The sequence below is a fragment of the Lycium ferocissimum genome, chromosome 11 (genome assembly GCF_029784015.1).
Source record: "Lycium ferocissimum isolate CSIRO_LF1 chromosome 11, AGI_CSIRO_Lferr_CH_V1, whole genome shotgun sequence".
In the NCBI taxonomy this organism is placed as follows: Eukaryota; Viridiplantae; Streptophyta; class Magnoliopsida; order Solanales; family Solanaceae; genus Lycium; species Lycium ferocissimum.
In genome coordinates, this window is record NC_081352.1 from 35,482,872 (window position 1) to 35,509,055 (window position 26,184).

Consider the following 26,184-nt stretch of genomic DNA (forward strand, 5'->3'; position numbering starts at 1 on the left):
GTTAATATACAAATTCACTTTAAATTACTATCTAAATATATATGTGTATATATATATACGTAATATAAAGATATATATATATATATATATATGAGGAATCGGTCAAACATAACATTTTACGATTTGATAAAAGTTGTTCTACTGTGTACACTACATTTCAAACGAAGGAAATGTAGTTTGTTGTTGTCCATAAACATTTTTACTTTCATATAACTTTTAATTTATTAATGCCATAATCCAATTTTGATAACACCACAGAACATTTAACTTTTTTTGTTTTGGCCATCCACATTTAAAAAATTAAAAAGTTTGTCTATCAAAGTACTAATCTCAACACAAAACTCAGATATAGTAAATGAAGTTACCTATTACTATCAAATAAGTCAAGCAAAATAAAAATAAGTTTTTTTTTTCTTCTTTTAACATAAATCAGATATGTTAATAGTGCCAACCATGGTACAACGTTGTGAATTATCTCACATATATCAAACAAAATGTATTTTTTTATTTTATTATGAGTAGCTACGTATTTTCCCCAAAATTTTGTGCCATGTTTATAATACTAGTTCTTGGGAACGTGTGTTGCATGTTTATCCCAAAATATTCGATAAAAAATATATATTGCAATACGATAAATTTTAAATGGTACACACATATTTTAATACTGTCTTTGAGCTGTAAAATAGAATTCAAAAAAATGCAATAAAGTAACAATAGGTAATTTAAAATCAGAACCTTATAAATTTGATCTGGAAAGTTCTTGCACAATTGTAAATCAGTATGTGCGTTATAAACGCTCGAATATTTGTAAATAACATGCATATAGTAAAGTATTTACCTCATAAAAATAGCTGCATGATCTAGAAAGTTCTTGTACAATTGTTGTTTTTTACATTTGAGTCCATCTTAAGTTTCATATGCATTTCTTTTCTGCGACCGAAAAATATAGAAAGGTTTGTTAATTATGTTGAAGAAAGGCTTGGCTAATTTAGCGTATATATATATATAAGGAGAATTTGAAGAGGTGCTACCAACTTCACACCCTTAAACAATTAATCCTACACGTTTCTTAGGATTATAGGCATCATTATAGTACATTAATGAAGAAATAACAATTCATATACAATCAGATGAATTTAGTCTGCATTAAACTACTTTTTTCAACTTTTTAGCTTCTCCACGTGCTGGACATAATGACAGTACACAAATAAGGTTTAAAGTTAATGCCACCTTTTAATACTCTTGAATTCCTGCAATTGGTGGTGGAAACAATTTTAAAGTTTAGAGCCTCTTATCATCAGGTTTAATAATATATTAAAACTATTGATTTAATAATTTTTTAAAAGATTTTTTGGGGAAAGGGCATTTTTGTAATCTGACTTTTAACTTGAGAGCTTCCCACTTTTAATAGGCGTTTGGACATGCGGTTTGAAACGAGATGAAACTAGCGTTTGAAACCATGAGATTAAATGCATGTCCAAATGCTAGTTTCATCTCATGGTTTGAAACCTCAAATCATCCAAAAAAGCATGATTTGAGGTTTCAAACCATGGTTTTAAAAATTTTAAATATAAAATTTGACTCATAAATTTATATTTTGTAAAAAAAAAGACCCATAAATTGGTAGATATTTTTAAGGCAGAATACATAAATAGGCCCTCAAACTTGGCCTCAGCTGACAAGTATGCCCTCTAACTTTAGATGTGCACAAGTAGGCACCTCAACTTGTATAAAGTTGAACAAATAAACACGAATGCTCACGTGGCATTGATGTGGCACTGACGTGGCACTTCCAAAATTTATGTGTCACGTTAGTTCCACATCAACATTTGTGTTTAGTTGTTCAACTTTATACAAGTTAGTGTCTACAGCACACTCAAAGTCGAGGACATACTTCACTATTGAAGCCAAGTTTGAGGGCCTATTTATGTATTATGCCTATTTTTAACAATTACTCTCACTAACCATTTACCAACCTCATTAACTTCCACCAACCTTTATTTATGTCTTCCAACCTCATTACTATTCATGTTAAATTTTCATTTCTATTGAACTAAAGTTTGATCAATTGATGTTGTATTTTTTAGAAAGGTCTTCTAGTAGCTTATTAATTTTGTCACGAACTATGACTTGCTCATTTGCTAAGATTGTACAAGAATTGAGAATGATTTGATAGTTTTCACAACTTGTGGGGGTTTTTATGTCTATAAGAGAAAATACAATTTAAGATATCTAAATTCGTACGTCAAAAGCATTTCAAATTACGTCCAAACTAGCCCAAGTATAATATGATTTCTTATTTCGTCGGGCCCCCTTTATCTCATGTTTGATTGATGTTGCATTCACATGGATACAGGCATACAGCTCACAAAACCTGTTACTATAAATTATCCTTAAAATAACAAGGAATAAAGCATAAAGTTAAAAAGCTACCTTTAAACTTCTCAAAAAGCTACCGTTATAGTATTATACTGATCAAAACCAAACCAGCCGGGACAAGAAGCTACCTTTATAGTATTATGCAATGATTAATTCAAAAGCCAAAGTTTTGAAAGCCTCAAGGCTTTCACTCCTTTAATAAGGAGTACTACTTTCATATGTTAGAATGCTCAAATGCTGGCATTTTTAACACTTTTAATGCTTCCAAGTTGTTCAATTCCTTCTTAATAAAAAGACTATGATTCATCGTGTTCCATTGATATATGAACTGATAGTGGTGCTTGAACCATGAAGGCTTTAACAAGGGAAAGTTTTCATTTATTCTTGCTCCTGTGTTTGTATTCCATCCAAAGATGCTTTGGTGCTACAGATACCATAACTATAACCCGTTTTCTGAAAGATGGTGATGCCCATATTACTTCACTTGGTGAAAACTTTGAAATGGGGTTCTTCAGTCCGGGTAACTCTAAGCTTCGCTTTGTGGGTATGTGGTACAAGAACATCTCTGTCAGGACTGTGGTGTGGGTTGCCAACAGAGAAGCTCCTCTGACAAATGGAACAGGGGTCTTGAAAATAATCAAGCCAGGACTTCTTGTTCTTCTCAATGGCACTGACAGCGTTGTATGGTCAACTAATACCTCTACATCTGTGCAGAATCCCATTTCGCAGTTGCTGGATTCAGGGAATCTTGTTGTGAAACAAGCTGGTGATGTGAGTTTCCCCTGGCAGAGCTTTGATCACCCAACTGATACACTATTACTAGGAATGAAGATGGGTTGGAACTTTGAAACTGGCAGAGAGGTGTACTTGTCATCATGGAAGAACGAGGACGATCCAGCTCCCGGGGATTTTACATATCACTGTGATCCTTCTGGTTATCCACAGAACATCCTGAAGAAGGGCTCAGATGTTGTGTATCGCTCTGGACCGTGGAATGGTCTTCGTTTTAGTGGGGCAATAAGCTCAAGAGACAGTCATTTCTATACATTTGGAATTTTCTCAAGTAAGACAGAGGTGTACTTTGGATATAACCTCACATCTTCAGTTATCACAAGGTTGATACTAAATCAGAATGGTGCATTACAGCGCTGGACTTGGGGTGACCATATACATGACTGGATCCCTTACCTCTCAATACCCACAGATAACTGTGATGTTTACAAACTGTGTGGCGCATATGGTAGCTGCAATAGTCAAAATTCTCCTGTATGTGGATGCTTAGACAAATTTGTGCCAAAACATTATGAAGATTGGCAGAAAGCAGACTGGTCAGGTGGCTGTGTTCGGAGGACTCAATTAAACTGCCTCCAAGGAGATGTATTTTTGAAGTATCCACATATCAAATTGCCTGACACACAGAATTCCTGGTCCAATGTGACTATGACACTAGAAGAATGCAAGAATATATGCTTTAGAAATTGCTCTTGTATGGCTTACTCGAATCTTGACATACGCAATGGAGGAAGTGGATGCTTATTGTGGTTCGATGATCTGCTTGACATCCGACAGCTATCCAAAGAAGGGCAAGATATCTATATAAGAACAGCTGCCTCTGAATTAGGTACGTTTGTTGCTAAGACACACTTATCAACCATTTATGATTGATTACTTGGATGTAAGAACATAAATTTATGGTTGCTGGCACATTGGATAAGGCAGACCTAACCTTAAATTGAACTGTGCCTATGCTTGTAAGCATCTATGCTATTAACTGCAAACTCTTGCCTTCTGTGGCTATATAACTAGGAGCCAGAAAATTAAGTAGAAAAGAATAGCTACAACTATAGAGTGAAGTTGGTTTAAACACATAAGCTGAATCATCAACAACAACAACATACCTAGTGTAGTCCCACAAGTGGGTTTTGGGGAGGGTAGAATGTACGCAGACCTTACCTCTACCTTTGTGGGGCAGAGAGGCTGTTTCTGATACACCCTCGGCTGAATCCATAAGCGTAATGATTAGTCACATATCAGACACTTTTTTGGAACTGATTAATAGGCACCTAGTTTTCTCCAGAACAAGTAATATATTGCATCAGTCAAGCTAAAATTATTAACAAAATTAAAGAGGTTTTAGTTTGAATGATTTCATTTAGAACTTAAAAATGACTCACAGCACCTCAAATGCTTGCAGAACCTCTAATACTCAATAACGCAAATAAAAAATACAGTACTTCAATGGTTTGAAGAACCTCTATAGCTCGACATCATATCAACTCCTTCACAAGATTGAGAGGTAGAAAGGGAGTAAAATTTATTAATTATCTTTATTGGACTGGACACTTGCAGATAGTCTGGAGAAATCAGATGGAAAGAGAGGGAAAATACTCTTCTGGATTGTGCCACTATCAGTTGGTGTGATTCTGATAATCCTTAGCTTGGTGATTTGCCACAGAAGAAGGAAGAAAGCTTTAAAGCTCAAAAAGAAAGGTAAGCTGGACACAAGTCACTTTTTTTACCTGACCCCTGAGAGAAATAGAGGAAGAGTGAAGAACTGTCTTATTGGTCTGGTTTTTGCAGCTTAAACATAATTCACTCAATTTCCTTTTGGCAGGAAAATGGGGATACAGCGGCAATCTCAAGATGGATTATAACAGTGGTAGTTGCACTGAAGAATTTGAGATACCACTGTTTGACTTATCCACCATAACTAAGGCTACCAATAACTTTTCAATTAATAGAAAGATTGGAGAGGGGGGATTTGGTCCTGTTTACAAGGTAACAACACTTGTGTCATGGGAAGTTTTGTACAAGAAAAACACCAATTTATCACCCAAAGAATAGAGCACAAGCTTCCTGGTCCTCCAGAGTAAAGCCTGTCTCTTTAGTTTCAGTATACAAGTTGTGTGATAAACACTGATAGATAAAGCATAAACTTGTAAAACCAAATGAGACTTATAGGATAACAATGGGAAGAAGTGTGGGTTTGAGGGATATGGCCTCTTGGTGCATGAACCTGTAGGTATTGAAAGCACATTTAACCTCTAGTAGGCAAAATGCAATGAATTCAGGATATGCTCGATCTTTTTACCTAAACTAAACTTTACTGATTCTCCTATAATTTCTAAATTCCTTTTTATTTGGAAGCATAACTTACTTTGTATTTTCTACTTTCAAGTTAGATAATTTAAAATATTTAACCTGCAGACATTGTGATGTTTAGGGAATACTTGAACACGGACAGGAAGTAGCTATCAAGCGGCTGTCTAAAACTTCGAAGCAAGGAGAGGACGAGTTCAAGAATGAAGTGGTATGTATTGCCAAACTTCAGCATAGAAATCTTGTGAAGATTCTTGGATGCTGTACTGAAGGGGAAGAAAAAATGTTGATCTATGAGTTCTTGCCAAACGGAAGTCTTGATTCATTCATATTTGGTACAGATTCCCAAACTGATATTGTGCAAACTGATTTTTATTGTACTTTACTGAAAAGATGCTTATAGGATCATGTCCATAATCTTCTACCAATTTTGAACCCCCATAAAGCATGAAAAAGCATCTGAGGAGGGAACTAAGAGCTCAGCACTATTAGAGCCTAACAATAATGTATATGACTACATAGTAGCCAAATTGGTGGGGTTTTTCCAACAAGGGAATGGACTGATTTATTCTGATGTTTTAGAACTACTTTCTATTTATAGCTTATTAATGTTTTAATGACATAACAAAATTTTAGCAGATGACAAACAAAGCCGTGCATTAGACTGGCCTAAGCGCTTTCACATCATCAATGGGATTGCTCGTGGACTTGTGTATCTGCATCAAGATTCTCAATTGAGGATAATTCATAGAGACCTGAAAGCTAATAACATCTTGCTAGACAGTGACATGAATCCAAAGATATCAGACTTCGGTATAGCAAGAAGTTATGAAGAGGTGGAGGATGAAGCCATGACAAACCGAGTTATGGGAACATAGTAAGAACCTTCTACTGGGTAGTTGGAAATGCTTGAGATAGTTAAGGCATGTTTTCCAGCATTAGTAACTCTATTTTTTGTGTACATTTTCTGCAGTGGGTACCTCTCACCAGAATATGCGTTGTACGGGCTATACTCAGTAAAATCAGATGTCTTTAGTTTTGGTACCTTAGTACTGGAAATTGTGAGTGGGAAAAGCAACAGAAGATTCTGTCCTCCAGGCCATAACCTTGATTTACTTGGACATGTAAGGTTTTTATGTATTTTACCATTGGTCTTAGCAACTAACAAGAATCTTCAAAGGCTAGTCATGCTAATAAGCTTGTAAAATCTACAGGCATGGGAACTCTACAAAGAAGGAAGGTCAATAGAACTACTTGACAAACGCCTAGGTGATTCGTGTTCTACACCTCATGAAGTGGTATGATCAATCTGTGTTGGTCTATTATGTGTCCAACAACGTCCAGATGATAGTCCAAGTATGTCTTCAGTGGTTCTAATGTTAAACAATGAAGGTCCGCTACCTCAGGCTAAACAACCAGCTTTTTACACAGAAGGAAATGCACTGGATGTTGAATAATTTTCTAGCACATACTACAACGGATGAGATCCCGTCAGAATATAGATGACAGGCAGAGAAATCTGGTTCGCTTGTTTGAAACAAATGCTTTTGTAGCATAATGTGGCTAAGCTTGCATTGTTAAATATTAGAGTTAACCCTTCTTCTCAAATGTATATTTGACATTTTATCCCATACATAACATCTCTTTCTTTTTTTTTTGTTGGGGTAAACATTAAACTAATGAGCTCTTTATATTAGGGAATATGCTGAACTTTGAGCAAGATCTATATGTTAATGGCTGCATTAGAGATAGGTAAATCTATTGCTCGATTTATCATCGTATGCAGACCTGGAGTGGAAATTATACATTATTAGTATCTTAAAGATGTATTCTACTAAGCTATTAGCATTGTATCTGCTTTCTAGTACTATCAAGGAATCTGAAATTTCACTACAATTTATTGCATCATACGAATATGCCAAATTCAGTCTTCTCACTCATTCTAAAGACGAGTCAAAGCTCCAACAAAAAGAAAAATTGTCCCTGAACTATGAAAATGGAACAATTTTGCCCTACTTCAATAGTTGAGGTCACCTGTACCCTAGCCATTACCAAATAGGCTACATATTGCCCTAAAAGACTAACAGTCAGCTATTTGACATTAATTAGTCTCTTATTTACAGGGTTCAACACCTGGTGATGCCATGCGGCAGAAATAAAATTTATTACTAATCATCTGTATTTGGCTACAATGTGGGAAATCACCTTCTTAACTAATACCAGCATACTTCTCTAATAAATGTAATAGTAAAATATGATTATTTAATATTTTGTTTAAGTAATCAAATTATTTTCATAATACAAACCTAAAAGTGAAGTCTCTTAGTGAAGTGCTGATTCTAGTATATCTGTAAATAACAAAATAATTCTAATTAAGGAACACTGAACCAATCAATGTGTAGGGATCTAGTAGCTCAGTTGGTTGGCTGCCTGAACTTTCACCTTCCCCATTTCCCCTTCCCCTAACCCCCCCCCCCCCCACCCCAATGTAATTAAAAAAAAAAAACAATCAATGTTATTTGAATAAAATACACTGATTATGAATACAATGTAGGCCAATGAATCATAATCTGAGAGGTCCATATTTTTTATTTGATTCAGGGTTTATATAAAATATTTGTCATTTATAAACAATTCTAATTAGATGTAACATCCCAACTCCCAAGTCGGGACCAGACTCCCAGTTTTGGACAAAATTGCACTTAACAGTTATACCATTGGCTCTTAGTAGGTGAAAAAGAATAATCATTGAAAAGGAATACACTATGATGAAAAAGAAAGGAATGCACTATTATTATTATTATTTGAATAGATAACTACTTTTTGACTAGTCTTTCTTTCTTGATGGTACAAAATCCAAATGTGGAGTCTAAACAGTCCAGGTCAGTCTCAAGGAAAGGTGAGGAGGAAGGGAGTTACGTAATTTTTTTTTTTTTTTTCTGTTGGATATGTGTTTGGCTGACAGAAACATTTTCAAATAATATCTTCCTGTTTGATTGGAGAGCGAGGCATTTTTTCCCAAAAGAATATTTATTAAGCAAATCAGATAGTATTTTGAGTAACTTTTAAAGTATTAAAGATTGATAGTAACGTATAATTGACTGCTTATTGCTTTTCGTTCTCACTTACGCATTAGAAAAATTAGGATATGAGTGATGAAAATATGAATTTCAAACACATATTCCATGTTAATGTATTTCATAATTTCTAAGTCAGCCTCTAGTCTATGTGATCCAGCCTGATCAGATATCGACCAGTGAGTACATCAACTTGAAGTTGCTCATAATGATTGAACTACATCAACTTCATGCTTGACTGTATATTGCATTCACATGGATACAGCTCAGAAAGAGCGCTATATGCCCAAAACATCCATGTGTGGCTGTTATTAAATTCACTTATTCATAGAAGCAAAAACACTCAAATCCAAAGAATACGATAAATATTACCCAAACCAGTCAAGCTTAGGTGAGTTCAAATAGGACTCAGGTTAAGTTTCATCACCATGCTGCGTTGATGCATGAACTGATCCTAGGACTTGGAAGACAGAGTTGCTAAGAACTTCGAATAAAGAAAAGACAACGCAACATCTATTGGATCCCGAAGCATGAAGACATTACTAAGGGAGAGTTCTCACTTATTCTTATTCTTGCTCTTGTATTTGTATTCTGTCCACTACAGTATTGGCTCAACCGATACCATAACTATAACTCGTTTTCTGAAAGATGGCTATGCCAATATTACTTCACCTGGTGGAACCTTCGAAATGGGGTTCTTCAGTCCAGGTAACTCTAAAAACCTCTACGTAGGTGTGTGGTACAAGAAATATCTGTTCGGACTGTGTTGTGGGTTGCTAACAGAGAAGCCCCTCTGACAAGTGCAACAGGGGTCTTGAAAGTAATAAAGCCAGGACTTCTTGTCCTTCTCAATGGCACTAACAATGTTGTATGGTCAACTAATACCTCTACATCTGTGCTGAATCCCATTGCACAGTTGCTGGATTCTGGAAATCTTGTTGTGAAAGAAGCTGGTGATGATAGCCCTGGGAATTTCCTCTGCCAGAGTTTTGATCACCCAACTGAAACACTATTACCAGGCATGAACTCCGTTGGAACTTTGTAACTAGCAGAGAGGTGTTCTTGTCATCATGGAAGAACGAGGAGGATCCAGCTCCCGGTAATTTTACATATCACCTTGATCCTTCTGGATATCCACAGAACATCCTGAAGATGGACACAGATGCAGTGTCCCGCTCTGGACCGTGGAATGGTCTCTCTTTTAGTGGGGCACGAAACTCAAGAGAAGCTACTTTTGGAGTATTTTCAAGTAAGAAAGAGGTGTATTTTGGATATAACGTCTTAGCTTCAGTTATCACAAAGTTGGTATTAAGTTCGAATGGTATGATAAATCTTTGGACTTAGGGTGATGCAAAACAGGGTTGGGTCCCTTTCATCTTATTGCCCTATGATAGTTGTGATGCTTACAAACTGTGTGGCGCATAAGGTAGCTGCAACGGTCAAGATTCTCCAGTAAGTAGATGCTGCCCAACAATAGTGAAGCTTGGAAGAAGACAGACTGGTCAGATGGCTGTGTTCGGAGAGCTGAACTAAATTCTTCAAGGAGACATATTTTTGAAGTATTCATGTATAAAACTGCCAGATACACGGAATTCCTGGTCCAATGTGACTACGACACTAGAAGAATGCAAGAATATCTGCTCTAAAAATTGCTCTTGTATGGCATACTCAAATCCTGACATACACAATGGAGGAAGTGGATGCTTGTTGTGATTCGAGGATCTTCTTGACATTAAGCAGGTACCCAGTGGAGGGCAAGTTATTTACATTAGAATGGCTGCTTCTGAAGCAGATACGTCTTTTTGCTATTTAATAATTTTTAGTGAATTACCTGAAGCCTGAAGATAGTAAAAGAATTTACAGCTGCAGCCATTTTGAATAAAGAAGACCTGAAGTGTTGTGCCTATGCTTGTAAACCATCTAGCACTATTAACTGCAAACTTCGGTCTGCTCTCAATGTAACAAGGAAGTAACAAATTATAGCTACTCCTAATACTTTACTATAAAGTAGTCTGAATTTTTAAGATGAATTTATAAGCGTAGTGACTGGTTAGACCCCCAGTCACATTCTTGAAACTAATTGGTAGGCATTTAGTTTTCTACCGAACAAGGGACTGATATATAGCATCAATCACATTAAAAATATCACCAAAAAATAGAGGTAGGAGAATAAAGAATGTTGCATTACAATCTTGCAGAACCTTTGTAACTCAGTCAATAACATAATGTACTCCCTACAAGAGATACTGAAATTTATTACTCCATTTATCTTTGTTTGAAGGGATACTTGCAGATGATAGTATGGAGCAATCGAATGGAAAGCATGGAAAAGCACTTATGTGGGTTCTGGCATCACCAGTTGGTGTAGTTGTGGTAATCCTTAGTCTGCTGATCTACAGTATAAGGAAAAGGGCTTTAGAGCTCAGAAAGGTAAGCTGGATTAGTCTCTTTCTGCCCTGACATCTGAGCAAAATGGAGGAATAGAAACCTAAAAAATAGTGAAAAGAACTTCCATATCTGCGGTATTCACAGCTTAAACAAATTCAATTCATTTGGATTTGGCAGGACGGTTGGCACACAGTCGCAACTACAAGATGGATTTCAACACTGGTAATTGTGCTGAAGAATTTGAAATACCATTGTATGACCTATCTACCATATCAAAGGCTGCCAATAACTTTTCAATAGACAGAAATATTGGAGAGTGGGGCTTTGGACCTGTTTACAAGGTATCAACACTTTAAGCCTGGGGCACAGCTTTGTATATGAAATACACCAATTTATGCCCAAAAAGATAATCATACAAAATATAGATTACAAACAAAAGCTTCCTGGTCCTTCGGAGTAAAGGTTCATTTTTCGATGCAGTATAGGAGTTGCATGATAAAAGCGTAATGAACTAAAGCATTGCTTTGTGAAACCAAGGAGACTTATACAATAGCTAAGGGAAAACAGTGGGCATAGGGGGAATGTCTTTAGGTGAATAAACTTGTGCATAACTGCACATCCAAAAATTCTCAGAATGCATCCAAAAACTTTTCTTTTCCAATGAGTGCTCTCTATCAAGTAACTCTAGCTACTAAGCCAAGAAAGAGCCTGTAGTGTTTTACGAGAACGTGATTACCCCTTGGATGGAAATATCATACTGCGTGTTGACAATCTAAAATAAACATTTTACGAGAGTCATTAATTCTGTAGAGAAATTTATTTATTTTTGTCTTATAAATAGTGATGACTCTTGTTCCCCCATCAAAAAGGCAAAAATGTCTTCTAAACTTCATGGGTTTCAAGGCTCAAGTTATAGGGTTAAATTAAAAATAGAATGAAGTCACAATAGCAAATTTGGTCGGTGCACATTTGACTAGTGAGCGAAATGAAGAATTGAGGATATGGTGGAGTGGTCTTTAACCTAAGTTAAATTTACTGATTTTCTTTTAACTGATTTTCTCTTTTAATTGGAAACATAACTGAGTTGGTGTACTTTTTACATCAAAGTAGCTATTGAAAATGTTTAACATGTGGAAATTGTGATGTTTAGGGCATACTTGAAGGACAGGAAGTAGCTGTGAAGCGTCTGTCTAGAACTTCCACACAAGGAGAAACTGAGTTCAAGAATGAAGTGGTATATATTGCCAAACTTCAGTATAGGAATCTGGTGAGAATTCTTGGCTGCTGCATTGAAGGGGAAGAAAAAATGTTGATCTATGAGTACTTGCCAAATGGTAGTCTTGATTCATTTATATTTGGTACAAATTCTACATCCAATATTGTGCATATTAAACAATAATTGCATTTCTGTGAACTGATGCCTATAGTTCCTTCACTAATCTTCTTCCAATTATGGAAGCCCCATAAGGCAGGAAAAGGATACTTGGTGCCGCAACCTTGTTGTATGATTTTTCCAACAAGGCATATGACTGATTTTATTTTGGATTTTAATACTACTGTCTCATATATTCAATTAGTACTCTATTAATGACCTGACAAATACTGGCAGATGACACACAAAGCAAGGTATTAGACTGGACCAGGCGATTTCACATTATCAATGGTATAGCGCGGGGACTTATGTATCTGCATCAAGATTCTCAGTTGAGAATAATACACAGAGACCTGAAAGCTAACAATTTTCTGCTAGACAAGGACATGAATCCAAAGATATCAGACTTCGGCTTGGCAAACATATGTGAAGAGGGTAACCTTGGAGCCATGACAAACCGAGTTGTTGGAACATAGTAAGAATCTCCTACTCGATAGTATTTTTGAAACTAAGACGAATCTTGAGATAGTTAAGGTATGTTTCCCAGCATTAGCAACTCTATTTTTTGTGTACGTTTTTATGCAGCGGGTACCTCTCACCGGAATATGCATTGCACGGGCTATTCTCAGTAAAATCGGATGTATTTAGTTTTGCTATCATAGTACTGGAAATTGTGAGTGGGAAAAGCAAACTGGAAATTGTGAGTGGGAAAAGCAACAGAAGATTCTCTCATCCAGATCATTACCTTAACCTACTCGGACATGTATGATTTTTCATTTGCTGTACTATACCTACTCGTTCATGTTATCTGCTAATACCAAAAATCTTGCAAAGCTAGTCATGCTAAAAAGCTTGTAAAATCTAGAAACTCTATAAAGAAGGTAGGTTGATAGAACTGCTTGATGAACGCCTACACGATTCTTGTTCAAGATCTGAGGTGGTACGATCAATCTGCATTGGTCTATCTAACAATGTCCTGAAGATCGTCCAAGTATGTCTTCTGTGGTTGTGATGTTAAACAATGAAGGTGTATTGCCACAGGCTAAACAGCCAGGTTTTTACATAGAAAGAAATGCAAAGGAAGACAAATTCTCTTCTAGCAGATATGCAAACGTTACACTGAGTGAGATCCCAGTCACAATATTAGATGCGAGGTAGTGAACAATTAGTTCACTTGTTTGCAACACTCTTTTCTTACTTAATTGTAGCAGTACCCAAATGCGGATCTAACACATAACTTATTGGATCGTGTAAACCCAATAGCTTTTGTCCATACCTTATATATGTATTAAGAAATCACTAAATTTCTATATATATTTAACTGTTAACTCATAAACTTGATCTGCCTCTGGAAGCACCTATGGCTAAGCTTTTGTGCTCCCTCCAAGCTGATATATATTAATTTTTCTAAACTATTCAAATGCTAAAAGCTGATATAATGTTTTCCCCATCAAACTAACATCTGACTTATCATTTTAATATTTCATTCTACTAATAGTAATGTCAGATATACATCAAAATTAACATATATATCAATATATGGGAATGAGATAAGAATGTTCATTTTATTTGAGTTGTAATCAATGAGTTATGTATATATCACTCAGATGAGACTTAGTGAAAAACTAAACAGAAGAGATTCAAGTTAAGTTAGCCCAACCCAACAAGGGTTAATCCAGCTACAAATGAAAGAGTAAAGCACATTATCTTCATTCTACTTCCAATTAGATGTGTTACGCACAGTGACATTTGTCAATCCCGTTAAAATCAATTGAAAAAGAAAATCAAGAGTACTTGGTCCCAGATAGCAGCTCATGATGAACTGCCCAGCTAGGCACGATCGACAGACACAAATTTAACTCTTTTCTCCAAAAGTAGAACCAACAATGTGAATTCCCATGTGCACATGATTTTTACAAATTAATGAGAAAAGTCAAAGAAGTTACCAGTAGCCTTGGTCGGTCTGAGAAGACGAATACCGAATTTGGTTGATGATTCCTAGCAGTGAGGCCCTGATGCAAAGTTTATCTTAAAATTAAAAAGTTCAGATGAATAATACTGTTAATTTGAAGTATTTTTGGTTTATTCTTGATTGCACCTGGAATTATCGCCTGCTTGTCAAACTCTCTCGTTATTCAATCGCAGGCCACATTATTTTTCATATTCCTCTTTGATGATTTACATGGTAAGTAACATTATTCTTCTCAATATATGGCCATTTATTTTGAGGCAGAGATGTATTGTCATTTTGCTGCAGTGTAGTTGGTACATTAACTACAGTAGTTGTTCATTTACTCTGACATTTGATTGTAATTCAAACTTGATGTTCTTGATGTTCAAATTCCAGCGCAATCAATTAACTGAAATTGAACAGCTAATCTCAAAACTCAAATGAGAAATCAGGGGAGAGAGGAATTTAGAAGCAGAGAGAGAAAGGGGAAGTCGAAGGAGTGAGATTATGAGCCCGTTTGGATTCGCTTATAAGTAACTTATAAGCTATTTTCAGTTTTTTTTGAGTGGTTGGTACGACTTTAAAGTTATATTTGTCAAATAAATGTTCCTCAAAAAATAATTTGGATTTGTTTATCTAAACCAAATTTTATAAAAAAAAAAATGAGTAATTCTGTAATTGCCCTTCTTTTGGGGGTGATCTTTAAATTTTGCCCCTCATATTTGAAATCTTTAAATTTTGCCCTTCGGCTAAAACTCATGAGTTCTAGGTTCGAACCTTCACTCAGTCAAAAATTTAAAAAAAATTCACAAGGTAGAGTTTAAATTTCGCTATGCTTTCCTCTCATAAAGGAATTATCAAAGTTATACCGGATCCGCATACTTATGCCTTATCGACTTGCATAAGTATAGTAGCATAACTTTGGTAATTCCTTCACAAGTTTATGCCGAGTCCGGTATAATTATGGGCAAATTTAGTTAAGCTTAACTAAAATTTTTCCTAGTATTATGCTTATAATCACTTTTAGTGAGCAGATAAAAGTATCTTCGCATAAGACATAACTTTTCCTTAAGATATAGACTTTGTCTTATAAGGCAAACTAGTAAACTTAGCGCGGTGATACTATCGACATAATCTCTGGTCCTTTTTCTAATGCTAGGAGATAAAAAATAAAACTTTCGTTTTAGTGACTTTTTACATTTATAGTTTTCATGCTTAATTTAAAAATCAGCTTTTAAGTTGGGACTCTCTCGCTGTCTCGTCCTGTTCTTTCAACATTATCTATTTTCATTTAGCTAATAAAAATTACATGCCAATAAATTACATAGCAAAACACTTTAATATTTCTTGAAGGAGTCTTTTCTTAATGATCATTGTTCTTATAATTTTGTAGGTCTTTTTTAGATTTTTTCTCCTTTTATACACTTTATTTTTTACATTCAACCACAAAATAGCCTTATAAATTTAGAAAGCTCAAAACACATCAAATTTTTTATCAACCTCTTTGTCCAATAAATATAATTTTGAAACATCTGTTACAGATTTACAATCTAATCTTTATCTATATAAATCTAATTTTAAGAATAAAATATAGATATTTATATATTTAAGAAAACATATTATATGTTGTACACCATAATACACATTTTTCATTTTTATGAAACTATTGGCGAAACAACATCTTTAAAACACCATAAAAAAATTCTATATAGCAGATTTTGAGGAAGTTAAGTCCTTTTTGTGGTTCCGACTTTTTTCTATTGTTTGCATATGTGTAGGAAAAGAATGACATACTTCTCATGTTATCATTTGTTTGGGGGGCATGTAAAGATAATTATACACACTCTCTCTATCTCCGCGTATTGTGAGCAATGAAGAGATAACGAAAATCAATTTGAATTTAGAAAAATATCACCCCTAAAATTCAAAGTTACTAAATATGAATTAGCACTATAACTATTAAGTTTGGAACAGACTAAAAGAGTAACAACACGTATATAATTTATATACCCTTTTTTTTCGAGCTCTTGAGGAGTGAATACCTTTCTCTCTGATATTGTCGTCACCTATCAGAAACTCAAAATCATTTTAAAAGCAAACACAATAAATAAAATAAAACATAATCTACAACAATGTGCATCACGAAACAATACCTTGAAAGATTATTACCTTTGTTTTGTAATTCTCACTGCCTTGTGAATTTACCCTCCAAATCGACCTACATAAAAAGAAATTCTACAACAATGTGCATCACTTCTATCTTGTTTTGCAAAATTCATTTTCTCGTGTGATTTACCCTCCTACTGAACCTACAACCATTTTCATTCGCCTAAGAAGAGTACATACTTTTTGTATTTCCAAAACGAAATACGTGAAAAAGCTCACCAATTGTATAGAAAAGTCAGATAAGAGTACGAAAAAGAAAATGATGAGCAAAAAAGCACTCATGTTGGGGAAAAAGGAAAAGAAAAGGAGGAAACTTTACGTAAAAGAGATTTTGGGATGAGGAGAGTGAAAATGATAAATGAGAAAGAAAGAGAAAAAAATTATGCAATGAATTAGATATGTTTTTGTATTTATAGTAATAATAAAATCGGTATTGATAAATGAATACATCAATTGATTGTAATAAAAGTAGTATTACGTGCACTAATATTGAATGCATTAACGATCATTGTAACAAAATTAGTATTAAGTGCACTAATTTTCGTAAAAATCATTTGGGAAGAATGTTCTTCTTTTCAACGGAAGGATTGGCTGACTCTTCATTGTCATCCATTTCCTGCAATTCTTAATTGCGTTCATAACTTTTCATTTTCCTCTCTATTAAAACAATAATAACGAATAGAAGAGCAAGAGAGTAAGATAATTAAGAGGTATAATTAAGAGAATTAAGTGAGTAATGTTTTGATTTTTTTAATATAGAATATTAATTTTTAAATAAGAAAAAAAGGAGAAAAAAGGAGAAAAAATGTCAATGGAGGTCATAGAGAGGTGCCACATAGGATTGTCTATGCCTAGTTTTATATTATATATAGATTTTTAGTTATGCCTTAAAGAAAAGTTCCGCCTTATGGGACATACTTTTAGTTGTGTCTTAACTAAAAGTCTGTCTCATAAGGCATAACTAAGAAAAGACTTTTAGTTAAGGCTTAACTAAAAGTTTACCCATAAGTATGCCGGACCCGGCATAAACTTATTAAGGAATTACCAAAGTTATGTCGGACTCGGTATACTTATGCCAAGTCTTCCCATAAGGCATGAGTATGCCGGGTCCGGCATAACTTTGGTCATTCCTTAACAAGTGTATGCAGGGTCCGGCATACACGCGACCCAAACCTTACCTTGCAATTTTTTTAAATTTATACTTGAGCGGGGGTTCGAACCCAGAACCTCATGATTTCTGCGTGATCGCTCAAGGTTGCAACGCGAAGGGAAAAAATTAAAGACCAGCAATATGAGGGGCATAATTTAAAGACCACAAATATGAGGGGCAAAATTTAAAGACCACCCCAAAAGAAGGGCAATCCGCGCAAAAAAATGGCTGAAAACAGCTTATAAGCTGCTTTTTTAAGCCCATCCAAACAGGATCTATAGATGAGATCTTTTCTAAGACCCGTTTCGATGGGATTTGAAATCAGGTTGATTTGAAGTTGAAATTTGGATCAATTTGGATTTCTTAAATTGTACTAATTTTTTTTATAAACATGAAAATTTCACAATTTGTGAAAACTATCAAAACTTCCTCAAATCATAGTTCATAACAAAGTTAATAAACTACTATGGGACATTTCTAAAAGATACAACATCTCTTGTTCGAACTATAGTTCAATAAAAAAAAAAAAAACTGAACATGAGTTGTAGTGTAACTACTCTTTAATATAATCCTCTCACATGGTACGGACAATCTCTTCATGTCGAGCATGCATATCAGATCAAGAAAACGAACCAACATTGTTACTTTGGATCAAGTTTTATGTTTTAAAAATATATTAAGCAACTTATGAATCTTTTTTTTACAAAATATAAACTTATGGTCAAGTTTTACTTTTTAAATAATTTGAAATCGTGATTTGGAATCTCAAATCCTGCTTTTTAGAGAATTTGGAATTTGAAATCATGATTTGAAGTTGAAATTTTGTGCAAATTTCATGAACAAATGCTGATTTAAAATCAAAATATGAAATCATGATTCCAAATTATATGGTCCCCTACTAAGTAGGCGTTTGGACATGCGGTACCATGGTTTCAAACCATGAGATGAAACCAACGTTTGGACATGCATTTCATCTCATGGTTTCAAACCATGGTTTCAAATTCCAAATCATCCAAAAAGGAATGATTTGGAGTTTCAAACCATGGTTTCAAAAATTTTAAATATAAAACTTGATCCATAAGTTTATATTTTATTAAGAAAAATCCATAAGTTGGTAAATATTTTTAACAATTACTCCCACCAACTATTTACCAACCTCATTAACTTCCACCAACCTTTATTTATGTCTAGCATGTGGGAGGATTATATTAAAAAGTAGTTAAATTACTGTTCATGTCAAATTTTTCGTTTTTATTGAACTAAAGTTTGATCAATTGATGTTGTATTTTTTAGAAAGGCCTTCTAGTAGCATATTAATTTTGTTATGAACTATGACTTGCTCATTTGGTATGCTTGTATAAGAATTGAGAATGTTTTGATAGTTTTCACACCTTATGGATTTTTATGTCTATAAGAGCAAATACCCTGGATAAATCCAAATTACATGTCCAAACATGATTTCAAACCATGGTTTCAAACCCTGTCCAAAAATTCCATTGTGTTTATATTAGATGTGTAATCTAACTCCTTCCGCGTGTCACTCAGTGTGACCCGATTGAATTGGGTCGTGATATTTGAACAGCTTATTTGTAAACATTCTCCATGTGTTTTTTTTTTAACTTATAAAATTAAAATCTATAGTACTGTTGATAGTTTCAGTTGGATAATCAATTGTCATGCTGTTTGCAGGGGATAAATTAATATTTTTAATCAATTACCAATTTCACAGTAATTTCTACTCATATATGTACGATTAAGAAAACATGAGAGTACTGTTGCTAGCTGAATCCTTCTTTCTGAAAATGAACTCGAGGCCTAACGTAAAATGTGGGGATGTTACAATACAATTACTACAGATTTTTCTTCTAATTACTGAAAGAAATGAAGGGGAGGATTTTATTACAATTCTGAGAAATGAAGAAAGATGGAGTCCACAATGGACATGCTTCTTATCGAGCATTCAACAACGTGATAGTAACTTCGTTTATAGAACTTGGTGTTTGTGTTCTGCAAGAAAACTTATCAACATCTTCAACTTTCCTTTCAGTGAAGAAGCCAGGATGTTTAGCTGGTGGCAAAATGCCTTCGTTGCTCAGCATCATAATCACAGTTGACATGCTTGGCCTGTCCTCTGGATTCTGTTGAACACATAACAATCCCACATGAATTGATCTTACTACTTCTGACATATAGTATGAGTCTACCAGATTTGGATCGACTAGTTCCAATGTCCTTCCTTCATTATAAAGCATCCATGCCTGCATATTATAACAAAGGATTTAAGTTATATACACTAACAATGCAAAGATTTTTTACACATCAGTGTAGTTTAACTTGTGATCATAGGTTAGATACCCATTTTTACAAAATTACCTTTTAATGCTTATAGTAGAGATTTACATGTTATTCACTGTCACTACATAAAACTTAAATGCATTGACAAATATTGTCCAAGTCTTTTTTCAGTTAGGAGTTACTGTACTTGCATGTCCAAGGAGGTTGAGGTTGTGGTCTGGATGAACAAATCTTCTGTTCTTCTTTCCACTCACAATCTCGAGTACTAATACCCCAAAGCTAAATACATCTGATTTCACTGAAAATATCCCGTCTATTGCATATTCTGGGGACATGTAACCACTGCAACAAAGAAACCACAGGATTATATACATAATGTGGGATATGCGTGTGTTAATATTGTAGATGACTACATGTATAATAAAAGATTAAGTCTTACTATGTTCCAACAACACGGCGTGTATTGGCTCCTGTCTCATCTCCTCTGAAACTTCTAGCCATCCCAAAATCTGATATCTTTGGGTTCATTTCAATGTCAAGCAAGACATTGCTAGCTTTCAAGTCTCTGTGGATGATTCTAAGTCTAGAATCTTGATGAAGGTATATCAGTCCACGAGCAATTCCATTAATAATCATGAAACGCTTAGGCCAATCAAGTAGTGCGCTCCTTTCTTCGCCTACAAAATGTTTTCAACTTATTACTATAATTTTTCTCTCAACACAAAAGTAATCTTTGGGAAATCACACTAGAAGCTCCTTCGTGAAAGCAGCCTTTTAAGTATGAAAGAAATGGCCGCAAACTAGATGTGAAAGACTAACCAAATATATATAATTCCAGGCTTTTGTTTGGCAAGTATTCGTACACCAACATCGTCTCTTCTCCTTCAATGCAGCATCCTAGAAGCTTTATAAGATTTCGATGCTGAAGTTTAGCAATGCAGTTAACTTCATTCTTGAACTCGTGAAGTCCTTGCTTTGATGTTTTTGAAAGCCGCTTCACTGCTACTTCTTGTCCACCTTCTATTACACCCTGTAAAGTAGTAGTCCTGTTAGAAATTCGATGGAGTGAATGGTCATTTGAGTAAAGCAAAGAAATTAAATGGATTTCTTCAATGTACTCTCGAGTCTGAGAAAAGGCCATAAATAGTCCTGTATCTATGGGAGTAGGTCTAAAATGGTCCCTTAACTATACACTTACCAGTTTTAGTTCTTTAACTATCCAAAAACTTATCAAATTTGGTCTCTGTCTATTTTTTTATACAAACAGCGTACAAACTCATAAACCTTCGTGAGATTAATCGTCAAACCATTCCTCAGACCTATATTTCTCTCTCCCTGCTTCTTTTTCCTCAAGTTCATTCTTTAACCTCAACTTTTTTCCTCAAGTTCTCTCTCGCGTTTCGTAACCGACGGACTGCGTCGGTTAAAACCGACCTAGTCCGTCGGTTTTGTTAAAAAAAACAAAAAATTAAAAAAAACCGACGGTCTCACATCGATTTTTTTTTTTTTTTTGAAAATTAAAGAATGAAATGTAGGGACTTGGAATCGAACCTGGGTATGTTCCTTGGCATTAAAGGGCTTTACCACTAGAACACTGATATTTTTTGTTCATATACTTACATTGATTTAATTTTTACTGTTTTTCGCTCTAAAAATCGACGGAGTCCGTCTCTGTCAGTTTTTTTATAAAAAAAATAAAAAATAAAAAACCGACGGACTCCATTGGTTTGTTTTAGAAAATAATTATATTTTTTTGCACATTTTTGTGTAAAAAATAACCAACAAAGTCCGTCGATTTTCTTAAAAAAAAAGATTTAAAAAAATTATTGAAAAAACCGACGGAATCCGTCGGTCTTTCCGTCAGTTTTTTCCATCAATTTTTTTTCGTCGATTTTTACCAGTTTTTTAGTAGTGTTTGAGAAGAATGGTTACAGAAATTTTGTGCTTGAGTTTGTCTTTTCGAATTTTAGAGACTCGAGAGCGACACCAGTGCTAGAATGTTTTTTTTTTTTTAACAAGAGGAACTTGAGGAAAAAGAAGCAGGGAGAGAGAAATATAGGTCTGAGGAATGGTTTAACGATTAATCTCACGAAGGTTTATGAGTTTGTACGCTATTTGTATAAAAAAATAGACGGAGACCAAATTTGATAAGTTTTTGGATAGTTAAAGGACTAAAATCGATAAGTGTATAGTTAAGGGATCATTTTAAACCTACTCCCCTCGATAAGCGACTATTTATGGCCTTTTCTCCTCGAGTCTCGAACTCACGAGTCTTGAGTATTGTTTACATGGAGTTGAGAAATGTTTCTACCTTATAAACTTGTCCAAAGCCACCCTCTCCAATCTTGTTCGCAAATGAAAAGTTATCAGTAGCCTTGGTTAGTGTAAACAAGTTAAGAAGTGGTAGCTCAAAATCTTCATGGTGACTTTGATTACTGTTATCATTCTTGTTGCTGTGACCATCTAATCTCCCTGCAATGAACATACAAGTAGACCTTGTTCAATCGACGAGCTTGAAATGAAATACTAGTGATATACAGAACTAATGACCATTAGCTGCTTCCAGTTTTATAATAGATAGAATTGGTACTTTCACTTACCCGTTGTTTTTAGCACTGGATCCTCTCTCCTTCTTTGGGTATAAAGAATCAGGCCTACACCTAAACCTAGCAGAACTAACGCAACCAATAGTGGCAAAGCTATTGCAAGTATGAGAGTTTTCTTTCCCTTAGATCCACCAGAACCTGTAACATTTCCCATACCTGCAACATTTCCCATCCAAAATTTTTAGGTAATTGTTTTGAATAATGTTAGAAGTTCTTTTCTATTATATTTCTTGTATTTATTTTGAGGAAAACAGGACGGTTCTTGAAGTCTTATTCTCCACAATGTGGTTTTGGGGATTAGTAGTGTTAGAGACACTGACGTTCAGGCAGGGAGGTTTTATTTAGGCATGAGCAAAAGGTCTCTATAAGTATGATTTAGAACTTAAGCTGTTAAACTTCAGAAAATGGATGAAGTTTGATGCTTTATGCACAAGTTAGTTCAAGGCAATCAAGGAAAATAATTGCTATACACGAAAACTATCCATCAGTAAATTGCATATTACCAATGTCCGAAGCAGACATCCTAATGTAGATATCCTGTCCTGATTGAGATAGTTGTCTGATGTCAACCAGCTCCCCTTTCCATAACAAGCACCCGTTTCCCCCATTGCGTACATCCATATTAGCATAACCCGTACACGAACAATTCGTCAAGCAAACGACCTTGCATTCATCAAGTGTCATTGTCTCGTTGAACCAAGAATTTCGTGTATCGGGCAGTTTAACACCAGAATACTTAAGAAATCCATCGCCTATGCAATTCAGTGGGTGTTTCCGCACACAACCACTCGACCAGTCAGCTCTGTTCCAATCATCTGGATGTTTTGGCTCGAATTTATCTAAACATTGACAAAAAGGATCACTCAAGAGGTTGCAAGTGCCATATGCACCACACAATTTGTAGGTGTCACAGTCATCTACATTTGCAGAGTGGTAATTTACCCATCCCTGAACCTTCCCAATCCAAATGATACGCATAGCTTTCCCATAAGGCCTTATCACTAACGTCGAAATAACAGATTTGTTCACGAGTTCATAATCGTAATAAATTTCCCTACTGTTCGTTACTATGCCAAAAGAGATGATAGAGTTGTTCACCATGTTGGGTCTACCACTCCACCTGAGACCATTCCATGGCCCAGCTCTAAAAGTTACATTAGGCCCTTTTCTCATAAGGTTTTGTGGATAACCAGTAGGATCACAATGATAAGTATAGTCCCCAGGAGTAGGATCATCATTGCTTCTCCATGAGCTAAGGTACCTTTCTAGTCCAGTCACCAAGTCTGTTCCAAGTTTCATACCTGCCAGTAAGAGTGACAAAATTAGCTTATGAAAATATAATCCGCCCAACCCGTTAAAGTATGAGCAATCATTAAACTCTCATTTATTGATTCGGTCCATTTTGACCCGCATAATTCAGCTCATCTAAAAATTGGGCTGATTTGGGCTAAATGTGTAGCCCACTGGCCCTTTAGAGACCTTGTCAAAATAGTTTTTAACTTTTGTTGTTTGATATGTTATACTCCCTCTGTTTCAATTTGTTTGAACCTATTTCCTTTTTAGTCCGTGCCAAAATGAATGACCTCTTTCCTAATTTGGAAACAAATTCACTTTATGAATGATTTACCTACACAAATTTTCGGCTTATTTTGAACCACAAGTTTTAAAAGTCTTCCCTCTTTCTTAAATGTCGTGCCCAGTCAAATGGGTTCATATAAATTGAAACGGAGGGAGTACTATATAACCTTCATAAGAAAATAAATAAATTTATCAGTTTTGTTTGGTAATTAAACAAATTATAAGAAAATAAAAAATTAAATTAAAAAAGTAAAGCTTGATAAGAGCAGGACGGGTTGAATTCTGAACAACGAAGAACTCGCATTTTGCCCTTCAAATGGGCTGGTTATTAGTTTTTGCCCTTCAAATGGGTTGGTTTTTAATTTTTGTCCTTCAAAAGGGTTGGTCTGCCCTTTACCAATCGAACTTACGTCCAGCGGAACATAACTTGTAGAATATTATGATGCAAAAATATAAACTTATGCCCACGAAAAAGATGTTTATTATGAGGGACAAAGATTAAAGACCGGCATAAAATACGAGCATAAGTGCCAATTACTCTTGTTTAACCCATCTTGACCCAGAACATCTCAGTACAACCTGTCCATTTATTAACTCAATCCGTTTTAACCATACCCAAATTCAACATACCATTTGACACCCCTACCTGCTAGCAACGTATCACTAGGATAATCAAAACTTTGCCATAGGAAATTTTTTGGATTTGGGTCGTCTGCATCTCTCACCACAAAATTTCCCGAGTCTAGCAACTGAGCAACGGGATTATGCACGGATCTTGATGAATTTGTGGACCACACAGTGGCATTAGTATCATTCAGAAGAACAATTATACCTGGTTGAATGACTTTCAAGACCCCTGACTTATTATTGAGAGGAGCTAATCTATTAGCAACCCAAACAGGATAAACAGCATTGGTTTTCTTGTACCATATTCCAACATAGCGTTTTGTAGAAGTATCTCCAGGACTGAAGAATCCCAACTCGAACGTACCACCAGAGGAAACAATAGTATCACCATCTTTAATGAATTGAGTTGTAGTTATGGTATCCACTTGACCATAAACTTTTTGAAGAAAAACTAAGGAACATAGAAGTAGAATGAATGGAAATGTATGCATTGCTATACATTGGTAGCATCTTTCTTAAAAATTGTTAAAAACATTCTAACTATATAGGGTGGGTAAGATAAGTCAATATGCCCTATTTTTGAAAAATTTGTGCTTGTGGTCCCTCTGTGTCAGTCAGATACTCTTTCTCTCTTACACACTTACGTTTCTTCAAAATTTCATTCGTTCACATCTGTAGTTCTTCGGTTATTTTGTTTCTTCTTTCCAATTCCAAAACCTCTTTTCTATTTTGTCTCAGCACTCTCTCTTTCGTTGTCAAACTCCAAAACAAATAAATAAAATTCGATTGAAAGTTTGGAGTGGAGTTATATTTGTTAGAATTATTTACTTATGAAGTGTTGGGTTTATTTGTTAGAATTATTTACTTATGAAGTGTTGGGTTTATAGAGTGAATGAGGTTTGGATCCGGGTGGAGCCCCATTTTTAGTTATGAGTTTAGTAGAATTCAGTAGCCTTGTCTCAAACCTTATATTTGTATTAAAAATTCATTTTATATTTTTACAAAATAATGTATCGAGAGATCTTATTACCCAACCTTGCTATAGAGGCCTTGCCTCAGAATTTCCACGCAATTTTTTTATATCTTCTACATTATTTTACTTAAACAATAACTCGAGTCATGTATAATTTGTTTTTATTCATCGCGTTCGGAGGATATTGCAGTTTGAAGTATCATTATTCTAATTAGATAGTTCTGTTCTATCATGGGAGAAATTAATCTTATAACTCGATTACTGCGAAAGAATTAAATTCCTTAATAACATATATACACTAAATTTTGTGAACCCAAAATTTTAGTTTTGCTTGTACAATTTATGTTTTTTTTAAGGCATAGGCCACTAGCTTGAATTTTAGTTTGATAAGTTAAGCTACAAATTCTACACCTTTCATTCACCACTTTCACTGATGATTCTACACCTACGAATACAATTTATGTTTATTGTTAATAATATGCTTTTATTTTATGGTTTTATTTTCTAATCTATAGCACAGTGA

General features: G+C 34.9%; 3 protein-coding genes and 1 pseudogene across 4 annotated transcripts; 3 read left to right on the top strand and 1 right to left on the bottom strand.

The window, feature by feature from the left end:
* Positions 1 to 2,457: 2,457 nt before the first annotated feature.
* LOC132036583 (G-type lectin S-receptor-like serine/threonine-protein kinase At4g27290) lies at positions 2,458 to 7,198 on the top strand. Its single transcript, XM_059426950.1, has 7 exons — positions 2,458 to 4,000; positions 4,729 to 4,869; positions 4,994 to 5,157; positions 5,603 to 5,813; positions 6,118 to 6,355; positions 6,452 to 6,602; positions 6,693 to 7,198. Exons 1-7 carry the CDS (start codon positions 2,728 to 2,730, stop codon positions 6,780 to 6,782), a joined length of 2,268 nt encoding a protein of 755 aa, XP_059282933.1. The 5' UTR covers positions 2,458 to 2,727; the 3' UTR covers positions 6,783 to 7,198.
* A 1,119-nt stretch (positions 7,199 to 8,317) lies between these two features.
* Positions 8,318 to 10,397, top strand: LOC132038286 (G-type lectin S-receptor-like serine/threonine-protein kinase At4g27290; annotated as a pseudogene).
* A 459-nt stretch (positions 10,398 to 10,856) lies between these two features.
* LOC132038287 (G-type lectin S-receptor-like serine/threonine-protein kinase SD1-1) lies at positions 10,857 to 13,152 on the top strand. The gene is made up of 6 exons (XM_059428974.1): positions 10,857 to 10,913; positions 10,955 to 10,985; positions 11,121 to 11,284; positions 12,094 to 12,301; positions 12,553 to 12,790; positions 12,901 to 13,152. Exons 1-6 carry the CDS (start codon positions 10,857 to 10,859, stop codon positions 13,082 to 13,084), a joined length of 882 nt encoding a protein of 293 aa, XP_059284957.1. The 3' UTR covers positions 13,085 to 13,152.
* A 6,205-nt stretch (positions 13,153 to 19,357) lies between these two features.
* LOC132036584 (G-type lectin S-receptor-like serine/threonine-protein kinase At4g27290) lies at positions 19,358 to 25,212 on the bottom strand. Of its 2 annotated transcripts, XM_059426952.1 has the most exons (8): positions 24,708 to 25,212; positions 22,987 to 23,784; positions 22,478 to 22,639; positions 22,189 to 22,349; positions 20,697 to 20,907; positions 20,317 to 20,554; positions 20,069 to 20,219; positions 19,358 to 19,840 (listed from the first exon to the last, which is right to left on the bottom strand). In XM_059426952.1, the coding sequence occupies exons 1-8, from the start codon at positions 25,177 to 25,179 to the stop codon at positions 19,532 to 19,534; spliced, it is 2,502 nt and encodes an 833-aa protein (XP_059282935.1). In that variant the 5' UTR covers positions 25,180 to 25,212; the 3' UTR covers positions 19,358 to 19,531. The 2 variants fall into 2 exon arrangements, with proteins under 2 accessions (XP_059282935.1, XP_059282934.1); XM_059426951.1 differs by lacking the exon at positions 19,358 to 19,840 and having other exon boundaries at positions 19,903 to 20,219; positions 22,478 to 22,621.
* Between the last annotated feature and the right edge of the window lie 972 nt (positions 25,213 to 26,184).

Coding starts and splice junctions, on each gene's coding strand:
- LOC132036583 (XM_059426950.1), top strand. CDS start 2,728: ATGAAGGCTTTAACAAGGGAAAGTTTTCATTTATTCTTGCTCCTGTGT. Junction 6,356..6,451: donor AACCGAGTTATGGGAACATA/GTAAGAACCTTC, acceptor CATTTTCTGCAG/TGGGTACCTCTCACCAGAAT. Junction 6,603..6,692: donor ACCTTGATTTACTTGGACAT/GTAAGGTTTTTA, acceptor TAAAATCTACAG/GCATGGGAACTCTACAAAGA.
- LOC132038287 (XM_059428974.1), top strand. CDS start 10,857: ATGGAGCAATCGAATGGAAAGCATGGAAAAGCACTTATGTGGGTTCTG. Junction 10,914..10,954: donor TGTGGGTTCTGGCATCACCA/GTTGGTGTAGTT, acceptor GCTGATCTACAG/TATAAGGAAAAGGGCTTTAG. Junction 12,791..12,900: donor AACCGAGTTGTTGGAACATA/GTAAGAATCTCC, acceptor GTTTTTATGCAG/CGGGTACCTCTCACCGGAAT.
- LOC132036584 (XM_059426952.1), bottom strand. CDS start 25,179: ATGCATACATTTCCATTCATTCTACTTCTATGTTCCTTAGTTTTTCTT. Junction 23,785..24,707: donor TAGTGATACGTTGCTAGCAG/GTAGGGGTGTCA, acceptor TCTTACTGGCAG/GTATGAAACTTGGAACAGAC. Junction 22,640..22,986: donor GATGTCTGCTTCGGACATTG/GTAATATGCAAT, acceptor GAAATGTTGCAG/GTATGGGAAATGTTACAGGT.